The sequence below is a fragment of the Podarcis vaucheri genome (genome assembly GCF_965113315.1).
Source record: "Podarcis vaucheri genome assembly, chromosome: 1".
Classification (NCBI taxonomy): Eukaryota; Metazoa; Chordata; class Lepidosauria; order Squamata; family Lacertidae; genus Podarcis; species Podarcis vaucheri.
In genome coordinates, this window is record NC_138759.1 from 61,260,254 (window position 1) to 61,280,358 (window position 20,105).

Genomic DNA, 20,105 nt, shown 5'->3' on the forward strand with positions numbered 1-20,105 from the left:
GACTCATAAGGCAGGAATTTAACCAAAAATGTGGCAACACCAATTGAGCTAAACAATGCACGGATAAGAGTTGACAGTAACCCACCTCAGACAAAACTGCCCCCAAAAATCTAGATGCTCAAAATGTTCAGAAAACCAGAGGACAGCTTAATATTTCAGACAGCCCAATTTCAAACAAGCAGTCACACAAAATAAATGGGAGGATTCCAGTTGTTTCAAAAATATTTTACTATATTAACAAGTAATTACATTCAAATTCTTGTGCTCTCAGTAATGGACTTGCATTGATACACTTAATTTTAATGCATTTTTAAAAATCACAAAATACACAATCCTAGTGGTTTTTCTATAAAAGATCCCAGAGCATGAATAAAAGGTATGTTGCATTGATATATTGGGCACATTGTACTGGTCAAATGGCACTATTTTATTTTATTGAAAGTTGCATAAGAGGAACGTTTTGGGAGCCCCAACTGGTGTTAAGCGTATAGAAAAATGCTCAATTTACTTGTAATTTGAAAAGGTTAAAAATTACAGAGACATACTGTTCACAACTAAAGGTGAAACTAAGTTAAGACATGACCTAGCCATTATTAGATGGAGGAACATAAAAAACAATCCCAAAGTTCCCATGAGTTTATTATAAATGAAGAACCGGGTAAATTAATCTGGCATGTCACAGAGACAGCTATGGTATGTTCATTATTCCCAATGTGCTAGCCTTGTACACACAGGCATATTTTTTATTTTATTTTTGTATGAGGGGAGCATTCAGAACTGCAATCCTTTATGTGCAGTCTGAAGTGGTGCAGTGATGGAAGCAGTGCCAGATTTACGTATAAGCTAAAAAAGCTATAGCTTAGGGGCCCGCTCTCTTGGGGGCCCTCCAAAAATGTAAAGGGAAAATAAACTGGATGTCCTGGATCAAAAACTTTGATAAAATACATTTGTTATGTGCAAATGGTTCTAGAGACCTATTAGGTCCATAAATTACCATATAGAATATATCCAAAACAAAAAACAGTGACAATTTGTTGTTGACAAAGGACAGCTGGACATATAATGGGCCCCATTACCTTCAGTAGCTTAGGGCCTCATCAAACCTAAATCCAGCCCTGGCTGGAAGTATTCTACCATATGGCTGTACTGAACGTGTATGTTGCCCTGAAAGAGCTCTACTGATGCTAAGACAGGAATAATCCCAGGGCTGGTATAATGGAGCATACATGTGAAATTGCTACAAAGGGATCACTACTCATTGCTTCTTTTTTACAATTCCATTTATCTTTGATCGTCAACTGCAAAGATTGGAACTGTTTTCCTGAGGAATGAACGTGGTATGCCAGTGTTCCTAATTTGTGCGGCAGGTTATTCAACACATTCTGATGTCCCTGTTCGATTTTCTGTACACTTCCCCCCCCCCAGGTTGTGGTTTGGGGACAAGTGGCACTTCTCAGGGGCCTGGCACGGGACCTCCAAGTTACTAAACCCTCAAAGCTATGCACAGCATAGGAAAAAGGATCCCAACAGACAGTTTAAAGAAATTAAAATTTCGGGATTGCAATGGCCAAGAGGTTACTTGGTTTAGAACTGCTTATGAATCTAGAATCTACTTGCTAGATGAAGTTTACAAGGAGAATGGGGAAAAGGGGGCAGAGGATACCTTATGATGAAAATAACAGAAAGGGGCTATTTAATAGCTCTTGCTGACTAAATGAATCACAGGAATGGATATCAGAAGCAATGTGTCACAACACAGAACTCCTTAACCGGCAGGGATAGTCTCCATAACATCTGCTGTCTATATCATGGTGTAATGAACTACTTTTACTTCTAAAACTGTATTTTTAGGACTCTTTCAAGGACTCGCATCCCAAGGTATTGCAGACATGCTGTGATGGAACCACAGCTCATTCCTGCACAAGAGAATTTTGTCTAAATGCCCAAGACAAATATTTAGACTACTACTACTACTACAATTAAAAGCACTGAGATTTTCCTACTGTAATTCTATTTTTTGTTTTTTTAAAATTTGATGGCACAGCAGCCTCGAATTCTCATTTTACAAATATAAAATGGATGTTGGTTTCACCTTTGACTAATGGGATTCATCAGCAACGCAATAGTCCAAATACCAAAGGCTGTCTAGAAGTTTTATTTCACACTGCCAATAACTTCAGAGTCTACACTTGAAACATGGCTTTAAGCACCAGTTTTCGTAAGTATGGCAATGTATGGAAGTTACAGCTCCATGCAACCTCAAGATCCCATAAGTAACTTTCTAGCAAAAAACCAAACCCCTGAGAAACAAAAGGATGATAATGGGAATAGCCAGAACTATGGCAGGGTAGTACAATTAGGAATGAAACATGCACTCGGCAGTCTAACAATTTTATGAATGTGTAGAAGCAAAACCCCTAAGAGCAAAGGGGTGCTCCCTCTCATCTTCTACTTGCCATATAAAAACCATAGTGGTGCTAATCCAGAAGCAGTCATGTTCCACAAGGCATTGCGCATGATAAGATAGCAGCCTAAGATAGCAAATGAGGCTGTGCGTTCTCCTCCACGCTGCAAGAAAGAGGTGGGTCCTCCTAGAAATCTGGTGAGCATCAAATTTGCCCACAGGTTTCCCAAACCAAGACATGGCATATGTGCACAGAAGCCTGCTTCAATGCACATGTCTCCCTTATTGCAACAAGGCATATAAATATATATATCTGTGTATCAACAACAACAACAAGGAGGCACCATCCATCAAGCTCAACTATTGTGAAACTGCCAATCCATTTAATAAGGCATGTGTGGGAATTTAAAATAGGGAGAGCAGGTCTGCGGTTCTCAAACTGCTTCAGTGTAAACCCAGCAACAGGAACAACTGAGTGCAATTGCTATGAAGATGCTGTACTGGTACTGCATTATTCATTCTAACCTAGGCTGCATATACACTTTACCATTAAAGCACATTCAAAGCATATTTTCCTCTCAAAGAATTCTGGGCACTATAGTTCATTCATCGATGATAGGAAATGCAGTTCTCTAAGGGGTAAACTACAGCACCTAGAATTTTGGAGAAGATTGCGTTTTTGATGTGCGTATACACAGTCATAGATTTACCACTTTGGAGCAGGTGATATTGGAAAAGAATTCCCAGGACAATGGCGTCTTGTTTCAATCCTCACGCTTTTGCATTAAATATTTACTTTTTTAAAAGAAAAAAGATGCTATTTTCCAAGAACTTTCCCCGTTATCAAGGCATTGTCCGTGGCATATCACACACACAAAAATAACAGAAAAAGTTAAGTCCAACTTACAGAGTTTATGTTTTTAAATGCTAGCAGCAAGCCAGCATAGTAGTTCTACATCTTCCACAGTTTCCATTCTAAAGTGCAGTGTCATTAATGCATTTCCCTTCTTTAAAAGACTTAATTGCTCTGTCACATTATTTCCAAGATTTTTAAAGTTCTGTATTTTTAATGTGACAGTGCCATAAGCTTATAAAAGTCAACTTAAAATAAAGTCAAATTAGGATTTTTTTAAAAAAATGTTTTAAACGAACTTTTTAAAACAAACCTTTAAAGACCATGTACTACAGGCACCATTCAAAAATAAAATCAAAGATATAGAGTACTTCCTTCAGAAAGATTCCCGATATCTTTCCTTCTGCTACAAAACCTGCATGCAGGCATGACTAGAAGAAACTGCTGCTTCCACCTGTGTCATCTACATAGATGCATATGTGGGTGCTGGTGAAGTTTTTCAATTAGCTCTTCTTCTGTAGGTTCTTCCAAAACATCCCTAGAAGGACAAAACAGGAGCCATTAGAAGTCAACAGAGCTAATGTCTCAGCGCAGATTTTGCACACCTTTATGTACTCTAGATATGAGGGATGAGGGTGGCGCTGTGGTCTAAACCACAGAGCCTAGGGCTTGCCGATCAGGTTGGCGGTTCGAATCCCCACAACGGAATGAGCTCCTGTTGCTTGGTCCCTGGTCCTGCCAGCCTAGCAGTTCGAAAGCACATCAAAGTGCAAGTAGATAAATAGGTACCACTCCGGCAGGAAGGTAAACGGTGTTTCTGTGCGCTGCTCTGGTTCTCCAGAAGCGGCTTAGTCATGCTGGCCACATGACCCGGAAGCTGTACTCTGGCTCCCTTGGCCTATCGAGTGAGATGAGCGCCGCAACCCCAGAGTCGTCCGCGACTGGACCTAACGGTCAGGGGTCCCTTTACCTTTACATACTCTAGATGCAACTTCTACAGTCGCTTGAACATTAATAACCTCTGTGGTGGCACACACTTTCTAAGTTGGTCTTCAAGGTACAGTTCACCCACAAAATGTTTTACAGTTATCCTATATGCCCTTGCAGAGAATATAAAAGAATCCAACATCAAAAGGGGATTCCCTCTCTTTCAGTCAGGGAAAATAATACATCTTTCTAAAATCTGGTACCACACTGTGTCTTGACCATACTGTGTCTATAAGGCTGGTCCCTATTGAATATTCTGATCGTTAATAGAGTTAAGAAACAATCACTTGTGGAACACAAATTTCGTAGCCCTTAGGGAAATTCTAGTGTCAACAGCCATTCAACTACTCCTTAAAACGTGTTTTAAATCAGGAAATAAGATTAAGCACTCCATACTCACCGGAACATGAGTTCCATTGTCATCTGGTATTCAACTTCTGAGAGAGATGGTCGATGGCAGAGACGGTCCCATTTATGGATAAAATTCTGCCAGTCAAGAGAAAGAATGGGAAGAGGGCTATTTCAGGTGGTCTTTCTGAGAGGTTCTCATCTCCACACCCACCAGGCAAGCATGACTCTACTCATGGAAGCAACCATTCATGGAAGCCTAGCTGTATGCCTCATAAAAGTGAGGTGCACCAGGAGCAGTGGAAATCTGCTTTCCCAGATTTCATAGAAATTGGTGGTGAAACTTCCATGACTTACCTGCCCCTAATCACCACAGCAGCCTTTCTGTGCTGAGTAAAAGACAGACAGTTTGAACCCACTCTAAGTCCCAGGATGTAAGGTGGCCCAGGCAAGGACAAGGCTTTTGAAATCAGTCTAAATATTGTTTGGGAGAGGTATTGTAGGGCTAGACAGATATGTCTAAATGGCTATCAGAAAAATAAAATAAAAAAGATGTTTTCATTGTATTTGGGTGTCAAGTCATTTAAGGCTTTGTACACTGGTTCTAACACTTTGGGCCTAGTAGTTCATGTGCAGGCAATGCAGTTCCCTGAGGAAGGGGGTGGTATATCTCTTGCCATGTCGTACAGCAAGTGGGCAGCAGTGTTCTGCACTAACTGCAGCTTCCGGGCCATCTTCAATAGTAGTCCCATGTAGAGGGAATGGCAGTAATCCATCCAGGAACATGGGTCACTGAGGCCCACTGAGGCCTCTTGGTCTAGGAATAAACACAGCCAGTGAACCAGCTTTATCTGGGTATATGTGACATCCCTTGCCTCCAACAACTGCTTAGAATTGAGGAGTAGCCCCAAGCTACATATCTGCTCTCTCAGGTGATTTGCTACCCTGTCCAGAACAGGCTGACAGCCCTGCGCCTGGACCTGATCCCTAAGGACCAACAGGGCCTCCTTCTTGTCAGGCTCCAGTTTCAGTTTACTGACCCTCACCCGGTTCAGCAACTGAACAGCCCAGTCTGATTCAGATGGAATGGAGAGAAAGAGCTGGGCATCATCCGCATACTGACAACATTGTGTTCCAAATACTGCCTGTACAATAGCATAGCTTGCCTATTCCATTCATCCATCAGAGGGTTTGCTATTTCAAGAAGAACAAAAAGTGAATTCTCTTGTGATAATTAAGCCCATCGGCATTACCTCCAGAAGCAAAGCAATGAACAGATTGACCCAGATGACAGAGGAAATCAGCCACCAGGAGACAAAGTATAATTTTGACCATCTAGGGAAGGAAACAGATACATATATTTAAAGATAATCAAATAGCACCTATTATTCCAAATGAATGGGTTGGATCCAGACTTAATCATGTTTAGGCTAAGCCCATTGAAATAAATGGGATTTAAGTTAGTCAGGCATGATCAACTCTAGATTCAACCCAATGTGTGCTGCTCATGCAGGTGGACAGGCAGCCCACACACACTGGCAGACCTTCAGAGGAGGTCATTCAAAAAACACCGCATTGCAAGTTCCACAATCAGGGCATATTCCAATCCCAGCTCTCCCCAGTCATGAAAGATGAAACACAGCATTCCAAGAATTCTTTCTTCCAATATGTATGCCTGTGTGAACAGACATGAGCTTCAAAACATACAGACTAGCCCTGGTAAGTGACATGGAGCAGATTCGAGTTCTTTTTTATCTAGCAGAATGGTCACCTTTAAGACTATCCCATTTCTCTTTATTTTTGCTCTAGACTTCACAAGGGATCCATGTGTTCTAGTGGGGATAGGTCTCCTAGCTTACACATTTTCAAAAAATGAAATCATAAGCATGGTCCCCATAACCCTGGATACAGCCTGATCTCCATTAGGGGGTTATCCTACACTGTTTCTTTTAGAGCTTTTAGAGCTTTCCTATCATGCCCTGATATGTGCCTCTTTCTCCCACCCCATTTGCCCGCCCACCAAACAGTACAATTTGTCTCATTCTGTGGTTTTTATTGGTTTCATTTATCATCCATAAAAGTATTTATTTTTTAAAGAACAAAATGTTGTAGAGAACTTTAAGAAACCTCACTCACTTGGTTGGTCCTGATAAAGGGACTAACTGCTGGTTGCTATGGGGTTATTTCTAAAGGGCCTACAAAATACATCTCTCCGTGCTGAGTTTCTGAGGCAGCAGCACATGGCACTCTCCATACTGCAGAAGCAGACCAATTCTCTTCCCCCCAAAATGCAAAGATCTTTTTTACTTTGGAGACATCTGCCAAATGTACAGCTTCTGCCCATTACTTACGGAGATGAGTATCTGGAATATGCATCCAAGAAAACCTGCCAGTTGTTCACAACCATCACATCCCACAAAGTCACCAGGGATGCCTGAGGGACAAGAACGAAAAAATGAGCCGTAATGGAGATTATTCTAATTTGAGATTTAGAAGCAACAGCAAAGAGAGGAAACTGGTAGGTCTCAAACTGGTAGGGTAAATGTTGAGAATGACAAGAAATCCCTAATGAAAACACTCACCGCAAAGTCATCGAAGTTGTTTGGCCAATACTGCAGCTGTTCAAAGGTGCCGCACTGCAAAGTGGCATTTGTTGCATTGACACCGCTATACACAGAAAATAAGCGTAAAGTGGTTTCATTATTGCGCACAATGCATTGCAGGACCAGATGAGATGCTGCTCTGCAGCTGGCTATGTTTGCACATGGAAATTACAACAAATTCTGCCTTAAAGCCACATTTAAGTGAGACTTACCTAATGCTTCCCGTAGGAGTAATGGCACCCCTAAACAGCTCCATCCCTACTATTGCAAATGCATAGAAAACCACCTGGAGAAGAATGAATTGGGCATCAGTTATTTTCTATTGCTAAGCTACCAGTGCAAAGTCACTGGCAAGACGGTAGTCATTTTATAGGTAAGCTCAATGTTTTCCAGAGCACGCTAATCTTTGTTCACTTTTGAATTTTAATATAAGCAGTTTGGAAAAGAAGCGAAGACAGCAAAACCTCAAAGCACCTGCTCTGTAGTAATCTCACTGAAGCAAAATACAAGCCCTAGGAGCAGATTCATACACAGATGGGTGGCTTGCTCCAGGATTTTGGTGCATGCTCCTTCATGTGCCTTCTGGGCTTATTCAGATGACAGGATGACAGCATCATCTGCCCTTTCTGTATGCCTGCCTTGCTTTTCTAATACAGAACAACAAACCCCTCTGTTGCAAACTTAACACAACAAACAACACAAGCAACAAGACCAGTATACTAGATAGCACTGTAGTTCTTATTGCATAATATACATGATTTAGTACAACAAAAACAAAATGTGTACACTTGTAAATTTTCTAATATATTTGAAAACAAAGGAACACACATTTGTCAATCTTTGAAAGTCCATAAAAGTATAATAAGTCTATGGTTGAAACAAAGTTATAGATGCTATCCTGTGGGGTGAGCGGTGTTGTTTATTGCCTTGCTTTTCTGGCTTTGAGGATTGTGGTCAAACTTTCTAAAAGCCCTAATTACACCCACTGGCACATACAGATACAGATACAGACACATAAAAAGGAAGCTTGTGCTTGTCTGCAGCACATAGCTTATGGTTCGTGGAACAGTCATTGGCCACATTATGATTCTCAGTGTCCTGACACCCACGATTGCTTTGCTCAATTTTAAATAAATAAATAAATCATAGGAACATTTCCAACAGCTATCTATGTTCAGATCAGAGATGACAGGCCCCTTTCCTAAGGGGTTTGCCATCTAAAATATAGGCACATTGAAACAAGAGAGGAAGATAGGAAACAGAAGAACAGGCAGTTGGAGGAAAGTGGCTATTTAAAACAAAAACAACAAACTTTTGCTTCTGGCCTTACTGGGATATTTATCTGTTCCTACGCTTCCGTGATAGAAAACTCCCACTAATTGTCTGACAAGCTATTTGAGGGATTTATCTTCACCTTGCAATTCCTAAATATGTCAACAGATGGCACTTCACCCTTTAGGACAGAGCTTTCTAAACTGTGTGTAGCAACACATTCATGTGTTGGCCGCAGTGTGTAAGTGCTCCTCCTGGGGCTGGAAAGGGGTTAGTTTAACCTCCGGTTTGCTAGTAAAACTGAATTGCTGTGTCATGAAATGATGCATGTCTAAAAAGTGTGCCACCAAGGTGAAAAGTTTGGGAAGCTCTGCTTTACGACAACTCTTATTTGTAGCCAATTAAGTTTTACTCTGATTACCCAATGGGTTTGATTAGTGGATTTACTATGAGTAAAAATTAGCTGACTACCACCCTTTACTTTTATATAAGCATCTTGTATATTAAAAAAAACAAACCATAAATGATGCCACACATTATTATAGATAATGCTGTGATAATGGTGACCATACTGATCCCACTAGGGTGGCCAGAATTTGCTTACATATATTACATTGCCAAATATTGTTTTATAAATCTATTTCATTAAGATGAAACATAGAAGGAGAAATGAATCTTTCTTGGCTTTCACTTACCACTAAGATCCCTGCGAAAGATCTTATGTTTTTCACAAGGTCCAACAGTGTACTGGCAACTAAGGACATGAACTGGAAAAAGAGATAGAATCATTAGGATTTTTTTAATTTTAAAAATAGTTCTTATACTTATGAGAACAGAGACTATAACCAAAATTCAGATAAAAGCAACGCAGTGAAGCAGAAGTACCTTTATGTTAGGGATGATCCGCAGAAATCGGAACACAATCAGCATGTTTGCCAGGCGAACCATGTCCCACAGAGAGAGCAAGCCCAACATTTCAGGCCTCCTAGAATTAAGATACGAACAAAACAAAACAAAAACCTGGGAGAATGAACCAACACTATAAACTACAACTGCTTTTCTAAGCCAACTAAAAGTGTGATCTTACTCAAGCAAGATGTTCACGCCAGTATTGGAAAAAGGAAAACAATGCCACACAGTCTTAAAATAACACCTTTGCCTTAAGAGTTATAAGCTGATAATGGCACAGTCATTTATCCATCCTCAGGTCACAGTGACGTGACTATTTCAAATGTTAATATGGCAGTGGGGAGGGTGCAGCGAGTGAAATCAAGCCTATTTGCTATCCTTTCCAAGCTACAATGTTCCAACTGGCCTGCAACCCTCTTATCAAACTCCATTTTAAAGGGGCTTGAGACTGAAGAGAAATACAACATTTTGGCTATGATCATACAAAGCCCCATGGCTGTAAGCCTGCTCTTTGCTCTAAAAGAATTTTCCACTGTCCACTGCAGATACTTTCAGATCCCCATGTAATACAGATTATAAACCACTATGTCCCTCCTTACAATGCTACATCATCATAATCATCAATATATTCCTACAAATAAAGAGATACCAGAATTAACCACTATCAGACAAAGCAGTTGATTTTAGAGCTGGATGTGAGGCAGCTCCTGGTCACGAGTTTCTAGCCCCACTTTCCTCCAGCAAGAATTCTAGCAAGAAGCAAAGTGGATGTTGGTTAAAGCATCAAAAGTTGCTGGTTTCTGGAAAGCTGAAATTGCTTACAAAGAGCACATACCAGCCTCGATGAGGAAATCCATAGACAGCAAATGTCGACACCTCCAAAACCTTTGAGAAGAAGGAAAAGAGCAAAGCTATAGCAATTTCAATCGTTATTTAATAACTGAAATTTAAGTAGTATAAAATATCTATTAGAAACAAATGTCCTATTAACATGCTGGGGAGGGATCTTTATTACAAGCAAAGTCCTAAAAGTTTTCTTTCTTTCTTTTCTCTGCATCCAACAAAGTTGTTTTCACCCATGAAGGAAATATAACCAACACAGTCATACTTTTAAACTCTTACAAACAGGAAGTTATTTTCTGATTTGACTGTGCAAAACACACACACAGCCTAGCTGAAGTCACATGTACATTCTCTTTACCTATCCTATCCTGCAGCCAGCAATTTGTGGTCAGTGGTCATCTTTACAGTAAAAAAACAACAACAACAACAACCCAGAATGGAACTTGTGTAGCAATACTCACCATCAGAACTACAGTCAGAAGGCCATCAAATATGTTGCTTGGATAAGATATGTATCTTTTTAATCCCAGTGCTAGAATTTTCAATGACATTTCCAGGAGGTAGTAGAAAATGAAGACACAGTTTATAACCTTGAAAATTTAGAATTGAGATGCACATTAAGAATTGAGCATTTGGAAGAGCAACTCTTACAGAGAAAGACAGAGAAAGTGGCCTTACCCCTAAAAAAAAGTCATCCCGTGCAGCAGGTTGCTTATCTGCATCTAGTACCATGACCACCTTAAGGGGAAGAGAAACGGAAACTGGTCAGTTGGCACCAAACTTTTAAACTACAACATTATGAAGTGTCCAGAGCAAAGTTGTTCAGAATTGATGCCTAGCACATAAAGCAAGATAGAAAAAGGACCAGACCGTAATTATGTTATAAAGACTGCATTCTCGCCCACTGACCATGGCAGCAGTCAAATATTTCGAGAATCTTCAACAGTTAGGACATACCTAACAGTATATCCATGCATCTCTCATTCCCTTCCTGCAATAGATTCAGGCATCCCCCAATAGGAAGACAAGAAATCTCTAGCTGTGCAGTAAAAGCCACTGCACTTCAAGGGCCAGCAAGAATAGCAGCTATCTGATTTGCTTTGTTTTTGCTTTGTGTTGTTGTAATTGGCATACTGTTGGACTCCCATCAACCTCAGCCAGCATGGCCAATGGTCAAGGCTGCTGGGAGCTGCAGTGTGGCAACATCTGGAGGGCCACTGGTTCCCCACCACAACATTATCAGTTACTGGGGAGAAACAACAGGAAAGGGCTATCGCTGTGCTTTCTAAGAATATCTGCCTGGCTGCAAGTGGAATCAGGATGCTTCCTGGAGTCTTGGTCTGATTCAGCAGGGCTTTTCTTATGAGAACAATTGCTTCACATAAAATGATGAGGGAACTGGGCTACTAAACTGCCCTGCTAAAACTTGCCTCAATGTAAAATCACTACTGTTTGACACATGTTATACTTACGCACACAGACAAAACGTTTGCTACAGCAACAGCATTCCCCAAATAGCCAAAGTAACGGTGACCAAAGACAATTTGGACTCTCTGTAGAAAAGGTGACTGATAATCTGGCCTGGGAGGACGCTGAAAGGAAAGGATATGAGTCTTGTCAACATGACCTGTTATTTCTTCAATAACACATGGCCTTGAGGAGGCATCTCTTTGGCTTAGGATATGTATCCCTGAGGCCTGCTGCAACAGCACTGTGACAGCTCCACACCTGCATGCAGCCCCTCCTTAGAGACCAAGAAGAAAAGGGTGACAGGGAAGCTATCCCTACCCAGAAATCTCTGAGTGCAACAAGATTAATTCCCTGGCACAACACAATACCTGCAGTTAATCATTTATTTGCTTAAAATGTCAAAGAAAACCAAAAATGGAACAAAAGGTCCAGTTATCAGCACTGATCATCAATCAAAGTGGTACAGTTACTAGAAGATGATCTCGCTCAAATGACAGACTGTACAAATCTCTTGCATCGGTTATGGCATATTTACGCCAATCAGCCAACAAAAAAACATTCTTACCACAATGAGCCAGCTCAACATTACTACTAATGAGAATCTTTAGAAGTCCTTCTCTGGGAACCTTATATAACTGGCAGAAAGGTATATTCTGAAAAGTTTTCATATGCATAGGGCAGCGTTTCCCAAACATGGGTCTCCAGCTGTTTTTGGACTACACATCCCATCACCCCTGACCACTGATTCTGCTGGTTAGAAATGATGGGAGTTGCAGTCCAAAAACAGCAGGGGACCCAAGTTTGGAAACCTCTGGCATAAGGGATCTTTGTCTTATATCTTAATTTTTAATTTTCTGCACATTTTTTGGAGCAGTCAGACCCTATTCAGAAAGCAGGGATTCATATCTCACTGACCAGCTATAATATACCGTATTTTTCGCCCTAGGGGACGCACTTTTTCCCCTCCAAAAATGAAGGGGAAATCTGGGTGCGTCCTATGGGGCGAATGCAGGCTTTCGCTGAAGCTTGGAGAGCGAGAGGGGTCGGTGCGCAGGGCTCCCCACACTGCGGATAGCAGCCTGCCGCCCGGCGGGCAGGGCGCCCTGAAGCAGAGCGCCCCTGGCGCCGGGCAGACATCGGCCAGCCCCACAAGCTCGGGGGACAGCAGGGAGGCGCAGCGCCGCCATCCCGCTGTTCCTCGACCTGGTTCGGTTTCCCCGACCTGCTTTTGGGGGGGAAATAAAGGGGGAGAAATTTCCTTTATTTCCCACCAAAAAAACTAGGTGCGTCCTATGGGACGAAAAATACGGTATTCTGTTCAGCTTTGCTTTCTTTTATTGGTAGGGGAGCAGCAATTTTCCAAATATGCTTTGAGATTTAGGAAACACAGGAGCCCTATGCATCCGTGAGCCATATATAGAACACTCCTGGGTAGCAGCAGGAGTGGGGCCATACATCTATTCCCATCACTGATGTTATGCCCTTGCTGTTAAACTGCCCTCAACCTTCACATATTGAGCACTGAGGTCTGAAAAGGGGAATCCACTGCAGAGGAGCAGCCCACGCACAGAGGCTCTACACAAACAGGACACCCATGCCATTTGATGTCCCAGTTGCACGGAGCTTAGATGTGTGAGCAGCTGCTTGCCTGAAGGGCCCATTGAGGTAGAAACAGTGATGCACCATCAAAGGCAGGGCTTGAAGTGCAGCCCCACTCCTACTGAAGTATGGGAGTGCCCTACACTCAAGTAGACACATCATTAGAGCTAAGAGGAAACAGAAATTGAAAGGTTACTGTTCTGCAGAGAAGCAAAGGCACAAAAAACAAACAAATCCCTATTCACAACTATTCACTTTATCCAAGCAATTCTTTATTAGAACAACTCAGTATTAACTGCAGCTCCTTCAAGAGTACTCAGACTCAACAAAGCTAGAAAATGTGAATATGTAAATTCTACATTTTATGCCATAGGGACGCGGTGGCACTGTGGGTAAAACCACAGCGCCTAGGACTTGCCGATTGTATGGTCGCCGGTTCGAATCCCCACGGCGGGGTGAGCTCCCATCTTTCGGTCCCAGCTCCTGCCCACCCAGCATTTCGAAAGCACCCTTAAGTGCAAGTAGATAAATAGGTACCGCTTTATAGCGGGAAGGTAAACGGCGTTTCCGTGTGCTGCGCTGGTGCTGGCTCGCCAGAGCAGCTTCGTCACGCTGGCCACGTGACCCGGAAGTATCTCCGGACAGCACTGGCCCCCGGCCTCTTTAGTGAGATGGGCGCACTACCCTAGAGTCGGACACGACTGGCCCGTACCGGCAGGGGTACCTTTACTTACATTTTATGCCAGGTAAAGGGAGGAAAGTTACATGCATGATTCAGATGCAACTTTCATGACTAACACATAGCATGATTCTCAGTAAACTTGTACACCAGCCCCAAATGTATGATCAGCATTTGCCAGGCTGGTACCCTGCAGATGTTTTGGGCCACAGCTCCTATCTGCCTCAGCCACCACACCTGGAGGTAACCTGAAAAGCTGGCATAAATGAAAGGCAGGTCCATACCTCTTTAACTTTGTGTTTGTCTAGTTCATCAAAGAGTAACTGAAACTGAGCAGAGGTCAGACCTCCTGGGGGACACAACTCAAGGTTCTGCATATCCAAGAGAAAATGGAAGTTAACACACCAATGTCAAGAACATTTATTGAATGAAATCCAACTTCTCATTAAGTAAAAAAGGTAATTCCTACCCTAATGATTGCTTCCTTGCAGTCAGGATCCATTTTTACTCTATGAAGAACTTGAGCTAGGGTCTCCGTCTGGACACGCAAGCTACATAAACAAAGTTACAATGTGTGAGAAGGAATCATTAACTTTCTGTTCCTTGTCACTACCCACCCTATGTGTGCTTGACGCCTTTTGCTCACATGTTCTTATTGAGAGAAGTCTCCTTCAGAGAACAAAGAACTTCAAAGGCAGCCCGGATTCCTAAGCGCCTTCGGAAAAGTGAGGATTGAACCGATTTCTGAAACGGGAAGAAAAAATATATCTGCCAACACATAGGAGAAAGTTACAGGCATGAAAAACACGAAGAACTAGAGAAGAGTCACTCTGTTTTGAAAGTGTCACATGGAGCAGAACACAAATCAAAGGTGCAAGTTCAAGACAAAAAGTCACTAGGGGAAAATCCATCATGAGCTCCTGGCCTTCAGAACATCTTCATTGGCTGAACTGATTTCCTCACTCTTGCAGGTGAGGTGGCCAGATTTGCATCTCCTTGGGAAATGTTTGCTCACAATTTTGGTTTATGAAACGTTAAAGAATACGATTCTACCTCCATCACACAAGACAGCTGCAATGTGTACGTAAAAATCACAACCATGTATATGTGGAAGGGAGCGAATCGTGTGGATATTCCTCACTCTGCCATCTCCCTCCTAAGGTGGCAGTCACATGGGAAAGACCCTAACCACCCACTCATGTGCTTGCAGCAGCAGCCACACATACAAGCACATGAGAGCCAACTGTGCCACAGCTGTATTCGTCCATGCCATAGCCAAAATCTTCTACCAAAGACTCCCTAAAACCCAGATTCCTGAAGGCTGTTGAAATACCCCAACAGCAGGAACTTCCTGCACAGAAGCCCATGCTAGGTTTCATCATTTCAACAATATGCCATTTAGGCTTTACTCACCAGAAGATAGCCACGAAACTGATTGTATATTATTGCTGTCAGCAAGTTCATCAGAAATAAGTTCCCTTAAGAAAAGAAAAAAATATTTACTTTAAAAAAATATAGAAGCTGTGCTGTGTTTGTTCAACTGTAAACTGAACAGAGACCCATATGAATGCCCTAAGAATTTGCATCAAAACTGCAAAAATAAGCAGAATTCCCAAGGTAAGCTGGTAAAATGGGAATTTGCTAGAATCATTTTACCACAAGTATGAATGCCACATTTTAAAACCTGTTCGTTCTAGTACACTCTTTCCAAAGAAAGGAAGGAAGAAGGTACCTTGTTTTTTTAAAAGACTGGCTTAGATAACTTTACGATGTATGAAAGTATAATGAATTTTAATCAGGTGTATTTTAAGTGTCAATAGTGTATGGGAGGTAATTTCTTTTGTCCCTAAATGTTATTTTATTTTCCCAGAAAAAGCCACAACTTCGGTAGAATACAGGGGAGGATGGGGAGTATAGTTAGGGCGCTTCCAAACAGAGGCTTATTTGCAAACTGGTTGGTTGTGTGTGTGTGTGTGTGTGTGTGTGTGAGAGAGAGAGAGAGAGAGAGAGAGAGAGAGAGAGAGAGAGATTCCTCCCCCACCGATCAAAAATGTAAATCTGAGTTAAAATGGGGAGAGGTATATTTTAATGCCAATGATGTCCTTGGATGCTGTGAGGGGAAATGCATGAATGAGGAATACCAATCTCACAGAAGTCTGGAAACACCCTTATGTAGAGACAAATAAAACAAAGGTCACACTGAATGACTTGCATAGGGATCTTATTCAAATGAAGTGGCAGCTTACCTATTACAGTGAAGAATATGAAGAAGATGGAATATGCTCTGTTCTTAGAGTAGGCAGGAATCATCACTGTACAACAATTTTTAAGAAGGTTAGAAAGTAATAATGAATATATAAAATGCTGAAAAAGAGAAGCACACACACTGCTTCTGTTGGGCCAATGAAGAAGTGCGCTCATTAAAACATATGTATACAATTATTTTTCAGATAAAGCTCAGGGTGAACCTCTACTTATGAGGGGGGTTTTTGCTAGAAGCCAGATTTGCACAATACTAAATGGCCAGCCCTTATGCCAATCACAAAGGCAACTTCTTCTCTCCAAACGGTGTTTAAAAAATCAAGGCAAACATCAAGGAACACCTATCAGAGAAACACGCTAGGTGTTTGAAGAGACAAAAGAAGCAGTTAGTCGGCATGAAACATGGGGAAGAGAGGCAAACTGAAAAAGGCAATCAGAATTCAATTCATACTGGGGTAGATAAGAGCTTACTCTACAGGTCAAAACCCATTATGAACTCCAATCCGTAAGTAAATAAGTTTAAAGAAAAACTGGAGGGGGGGGTCTTCTGTATTTCTATGGTAGTCAAATCAGGCCTGAGACACAGTGAAACTGAAGTAATTTGCGTTCACACTCCTAGCCATATGTCTCAAAGTTTGCACCACCATGAAAAACGTGAATTTGCTCAAATCTTAATTCTCTTAACAGTAGAAAGTAAGAGGGGCAGGGGGAGAGAGAGAATACATTTAGAAAGTTATGCTTACCATCTGGATTATTTGCAGTTGTCAGCAGTACCAGCAGGGAAGTTAATGAATCTGGCAAGTTGTGAAAATATCCTTGCCATTCCTTGTCCTGCTGGGCATCCTAGTCACAGAGAGCCAAGCCATTAGCAAAGCAATGCCAAGAGTCTGCCACAGCCATTTAAGAAGCATGCACAAGTCCTGGGATCACACTGTCTGACCCAAGTGCATGATGTGATGCCATGCACACGCACACACAACTAGCTTATCAGGCAGAATAGGACTGTGGAAGATTGGGGCCACACATCACAATGTTACAATCAAACCATTTACTTCTGACTTCAGATAGACAGGTGAGTACTTCAGAAAAATATAATGTAAAACATGATATTTGTTAAATTTCCACAAGACATACAACTAGTCTCAGGTGGCACTTTTTCTACTCTACTTGCACATAACAACATCATATATGAGCATTTTCCCAAAGTGGTCTTGTCTGAACTGGTGTATGAATACTAAGATGACTAGAATTAAGCTAGAATCTAAAAAGAAGAAGAAGAATATTCTTGATATAATATTGCATTTTAATATCTATATAATTCTTCAACATTTTATCATTTTTGTATCGTTATCATAAACTAGCAGATTTGCAAACTATAACCCAAGAAAACCAATGGACTTTTATTTTTTTCAATATTGTATTTAGAAAGCAAACACATTTTTAAAAGCCTGAGGGAAGGAAGGCAGCTGGGGGGGGCACCTAGAATAGAAAATATTCAAGCAGCAAAATGGTTAAGTATCCGCTTCTGATTGAGAACTGGAGCTGTGTTACAGAGATTTGTTCCTTACAAGCAGTCAGCTTCTAAGTGAATGTGCTGGAAGAGGATTGGTACCAAATATATATTGGTACTATATACATGGGCTTGTGTGTGTTCGCACACACACACACACATATACCCACAGGAATAAGACTTCTGTATTTAAATGCACAGCAAAGTTCAGAGTGCAAAGATTCAAGAAAGACACAGTGAAATGAAGACATCCGTCTTCTACACAGGCATTTATTTTGGAGTTTGTGGTGGTTTGCATGTGGTAACTATCACCTCAGTTTTTCTTAGAGGGAACAGTTTGTGGGAAAAGCTATCATGCTGGAGCGTTTCATATATGTAATTTCTCTTATGGCAAGGGGGATTACCACTTTCTCCCTTGGAAAGTGCAAAGAGCTGAGGGAGGGAACTGAAAAGGGGAAGCTGGAGGAGTGATACTCTTTCCCACTTTTTTCAGCTCTATCCGCTTTTCAGGCTAATTCTGCTGGATCCAACTTTTACAAAGATCCTCTGGGAAAGCAAAGTGTGTACACACAAGCTTTATTTCCTTCTGATAAAGGAGGGAAATAATCCAGACCTATCATAACACTATGTCTGAAACACAGAAAAGATAGCAGACATTTCAGAAAGGGGCAATACTTTTTCCCAAAAAAACTTATTACATTTGCCAACATTTCTGACAATGCTTTCAAGACAACCAAACCCTACATGAATCGTTCACGTTAGTTACCTTCGTTCGAGCAAACAGCAGCATGCCAAACATGGTAAAGAGAAACAGGTGAACAGCCAATAGCAGCATAACACTATTAGGGAGAAAGCACAAATGCCAAAATTAGTTCTTTCATTAAAATATAAGAAGGATGCAAATGGAGAGATGTCAGACTATAACATTCAAATAAACCAGAATATAGCATTTTTGGAGGAGGAGGAGGAGGAGGAGGAGGAGGAGGAGGAGGAGGAGAAGAAGAAGAAGAAGTTGCCCTCTATTCAGGAAATAATTTCTTTGGCTGAGGCATTTAAGTTATAGCAAATTTAGTCAAAACCTAGGAAGAATGAGGATAAGAACATAGTACTTTCGTACATCTTCCTATGGTAATGTAGAACTTTTCCTTGATAGATCCCTCTCAACAAGTTTCCACTATACTCCAAAGACCCCAAAATTCACCCTCAACTTGCAAATGTTGTGCCAGAAGATTATAATCAAGATGGTTTTCCTGGCTTCTCCCAACTTCCAACTGATTCCCAACCAGTCATTCCTTCAGGCATTTCCCAATTTCTACCCTTAGTTATGGTAGTGTGGTGACCCAAGTCATACTTTATGGTAAATCATAATTAACAGTTTACTGCCATCCAGATGTTGCATAGCCTATGGCCAAGGATGATGAGAGGTGTAGTCAAACAACATCTGGAGGGCCACAGGCCCCCCACCCCAGGTTTACCATGAACACAATAATCTGGGTTGTTTTCTCACTTCCCACTGGTTCATAGAAGACAAAACCATCTTCTGTCCCTGGCTTAGTTTTATGTCTGAAGAAGTGGGGACCATGGTTTGTTTTGCTCATACAAACCATAATCATCATTCCAAAAACAAATCGGACATGAAACGTGGGTTGTTTTATCCACACACTACGGGCAGCAGCAAAACATCCCAGATTGACATGTCATGGTAAACAACTGTGGTGTGCAAACTGGGCCACTATGGGGAAGTAAAGCCTACAGTATTTATTGATTTCTTATCTGCAGGCTGGAAGATAGTTGCTCTGTTACTCCTTATTACCTTGTAATTTCTGGCAATGTCCTCTTGATGCTTTTTAGTGTCTTTTTCATCATTGAAGAGTTCTGAAGGAGGAAGAAAGGACGGAGGATTCGCCGTATTCTCAGACTCTAAGATTGAAGGGGATAAAATTTTGCATAGGTTAATGACAAAAAAGCCAGCATCCAAACCAGAGAATGAATTTGCTTTTTAATGCAATGTCCACATGGGCTGCTCAAGCTGAACAGTAAAATTTAGTTTTGCAAAATATAATGCAAGCACAAAAGGGAATAATTTCTTTATTTTTTTAACTGGAAGGCTGGTAACGAGACAAACAGGCAACATTTGATCACCCACATAATGTAATGACTACCAGTGTATAAATGGATGACAAGAAAGAAAAGCAAGGTTTGAACAAATTAACTGGGGGCGGGAAAAACATTAACGATTAACCAAGGTGAATGCTCATTTTGGGGCCATCTCAGTGATTGTGTTCCTTGTGGAATTCCCCCATCAGAGATATCCAACAGGCGGCAACAATGCTATCATTTAAGGGCCATGCAGAAAACTTTTGTGT

General features: G+C 41.3%; 1 protein-coding gene across 1 annotated transcript in view; it reads right to left on the minus strand.

Moving 5' to 3' along the window:
- Positions 1 to 210: 210 nt before the first annotated feature.
- Positions 211 to 20,105, minus strand: part of TPCN2 (two pore segment channel 2) — a gene marked incomplete at its 5' end in the record, with an annotated part of 30,518 nt that continues 10,623 nt past the window's right edge. Inside the window, 20 exons of the mRNA XM_082224718.1 lie at positions 211 to 3,795; positions 4,645 to 4,730; positions 5,846 to 5,927; positions 6,944 to 7,026; positions 7,175 to 7,259; positions 7,408 to 7,481; positions 9,163 to 9,234; positions 9,353 to 9,452; positions 10,212 to 10,261; positions 10,681 to 10,809; positions 10,898 to 10,957; positions 11,692 to 11,811; positions 14,252 to 14,338; positions 14,437 to 14,518; positions 14,614 to 14,711; positions 15,381 to 15,445; positions 16,214 to 16,279; positions 16,973 to 17,072; positions 18,506 to 18,578; positions 19,553 to 19,659. Coding sequence (XP_082080844.1) covers positions 3,717 to 3,795; positions 4,645 to 4,730; positions 5,846 to 5,927; positions 6,944 to 7,026; positions 7,175 to 7,259; positions 7,408 to 7,481; positions 9,163 to 9,234; positions 9,353 to 9,452; positions 10,212 to 10,261; positions 10,681 to 10,809; positions 10,898 to 10,957; positions 11,692 to 11,811; positions 14,252 to 14,338; positions 14,437 to 14,518; positions 14,614 to 14,711; positions 15,381 to 15,445; positions 16,214 to 16,279; positions 16,973 to 17,072; positions 18,506 to 18,578; positions 19,553 to 19,659 — 1,698 coding nt within the window. The 3' untranslated portion in view covers positions 211 to 3,716. The remainder of the gene's footprint in view (positions 3,796 to 4,644; positions 4,731 to 5,845; positions 5,928 to 6,943; positions 7,027 to 7,174; positions 7,260 to 7,407; positions 7,482 to 9,162; positions 9,235 to 9,352; positions 9,453 to 10,211; positions 10,262 to 10,680; positions 10,810 to 10,897; positions 10,958 to 11,691; positions 11,812 to 14,251; positions 14,339 to 14,436; positions 14,519 to 14,613; positions 14,712 to 15,380; positions 15,446 to 16,213; positions 16,280 to 16,972; positions 17,073 to 18,505; positions 18,579 to 19,552; positions 19,660 to 20,105) is intronic.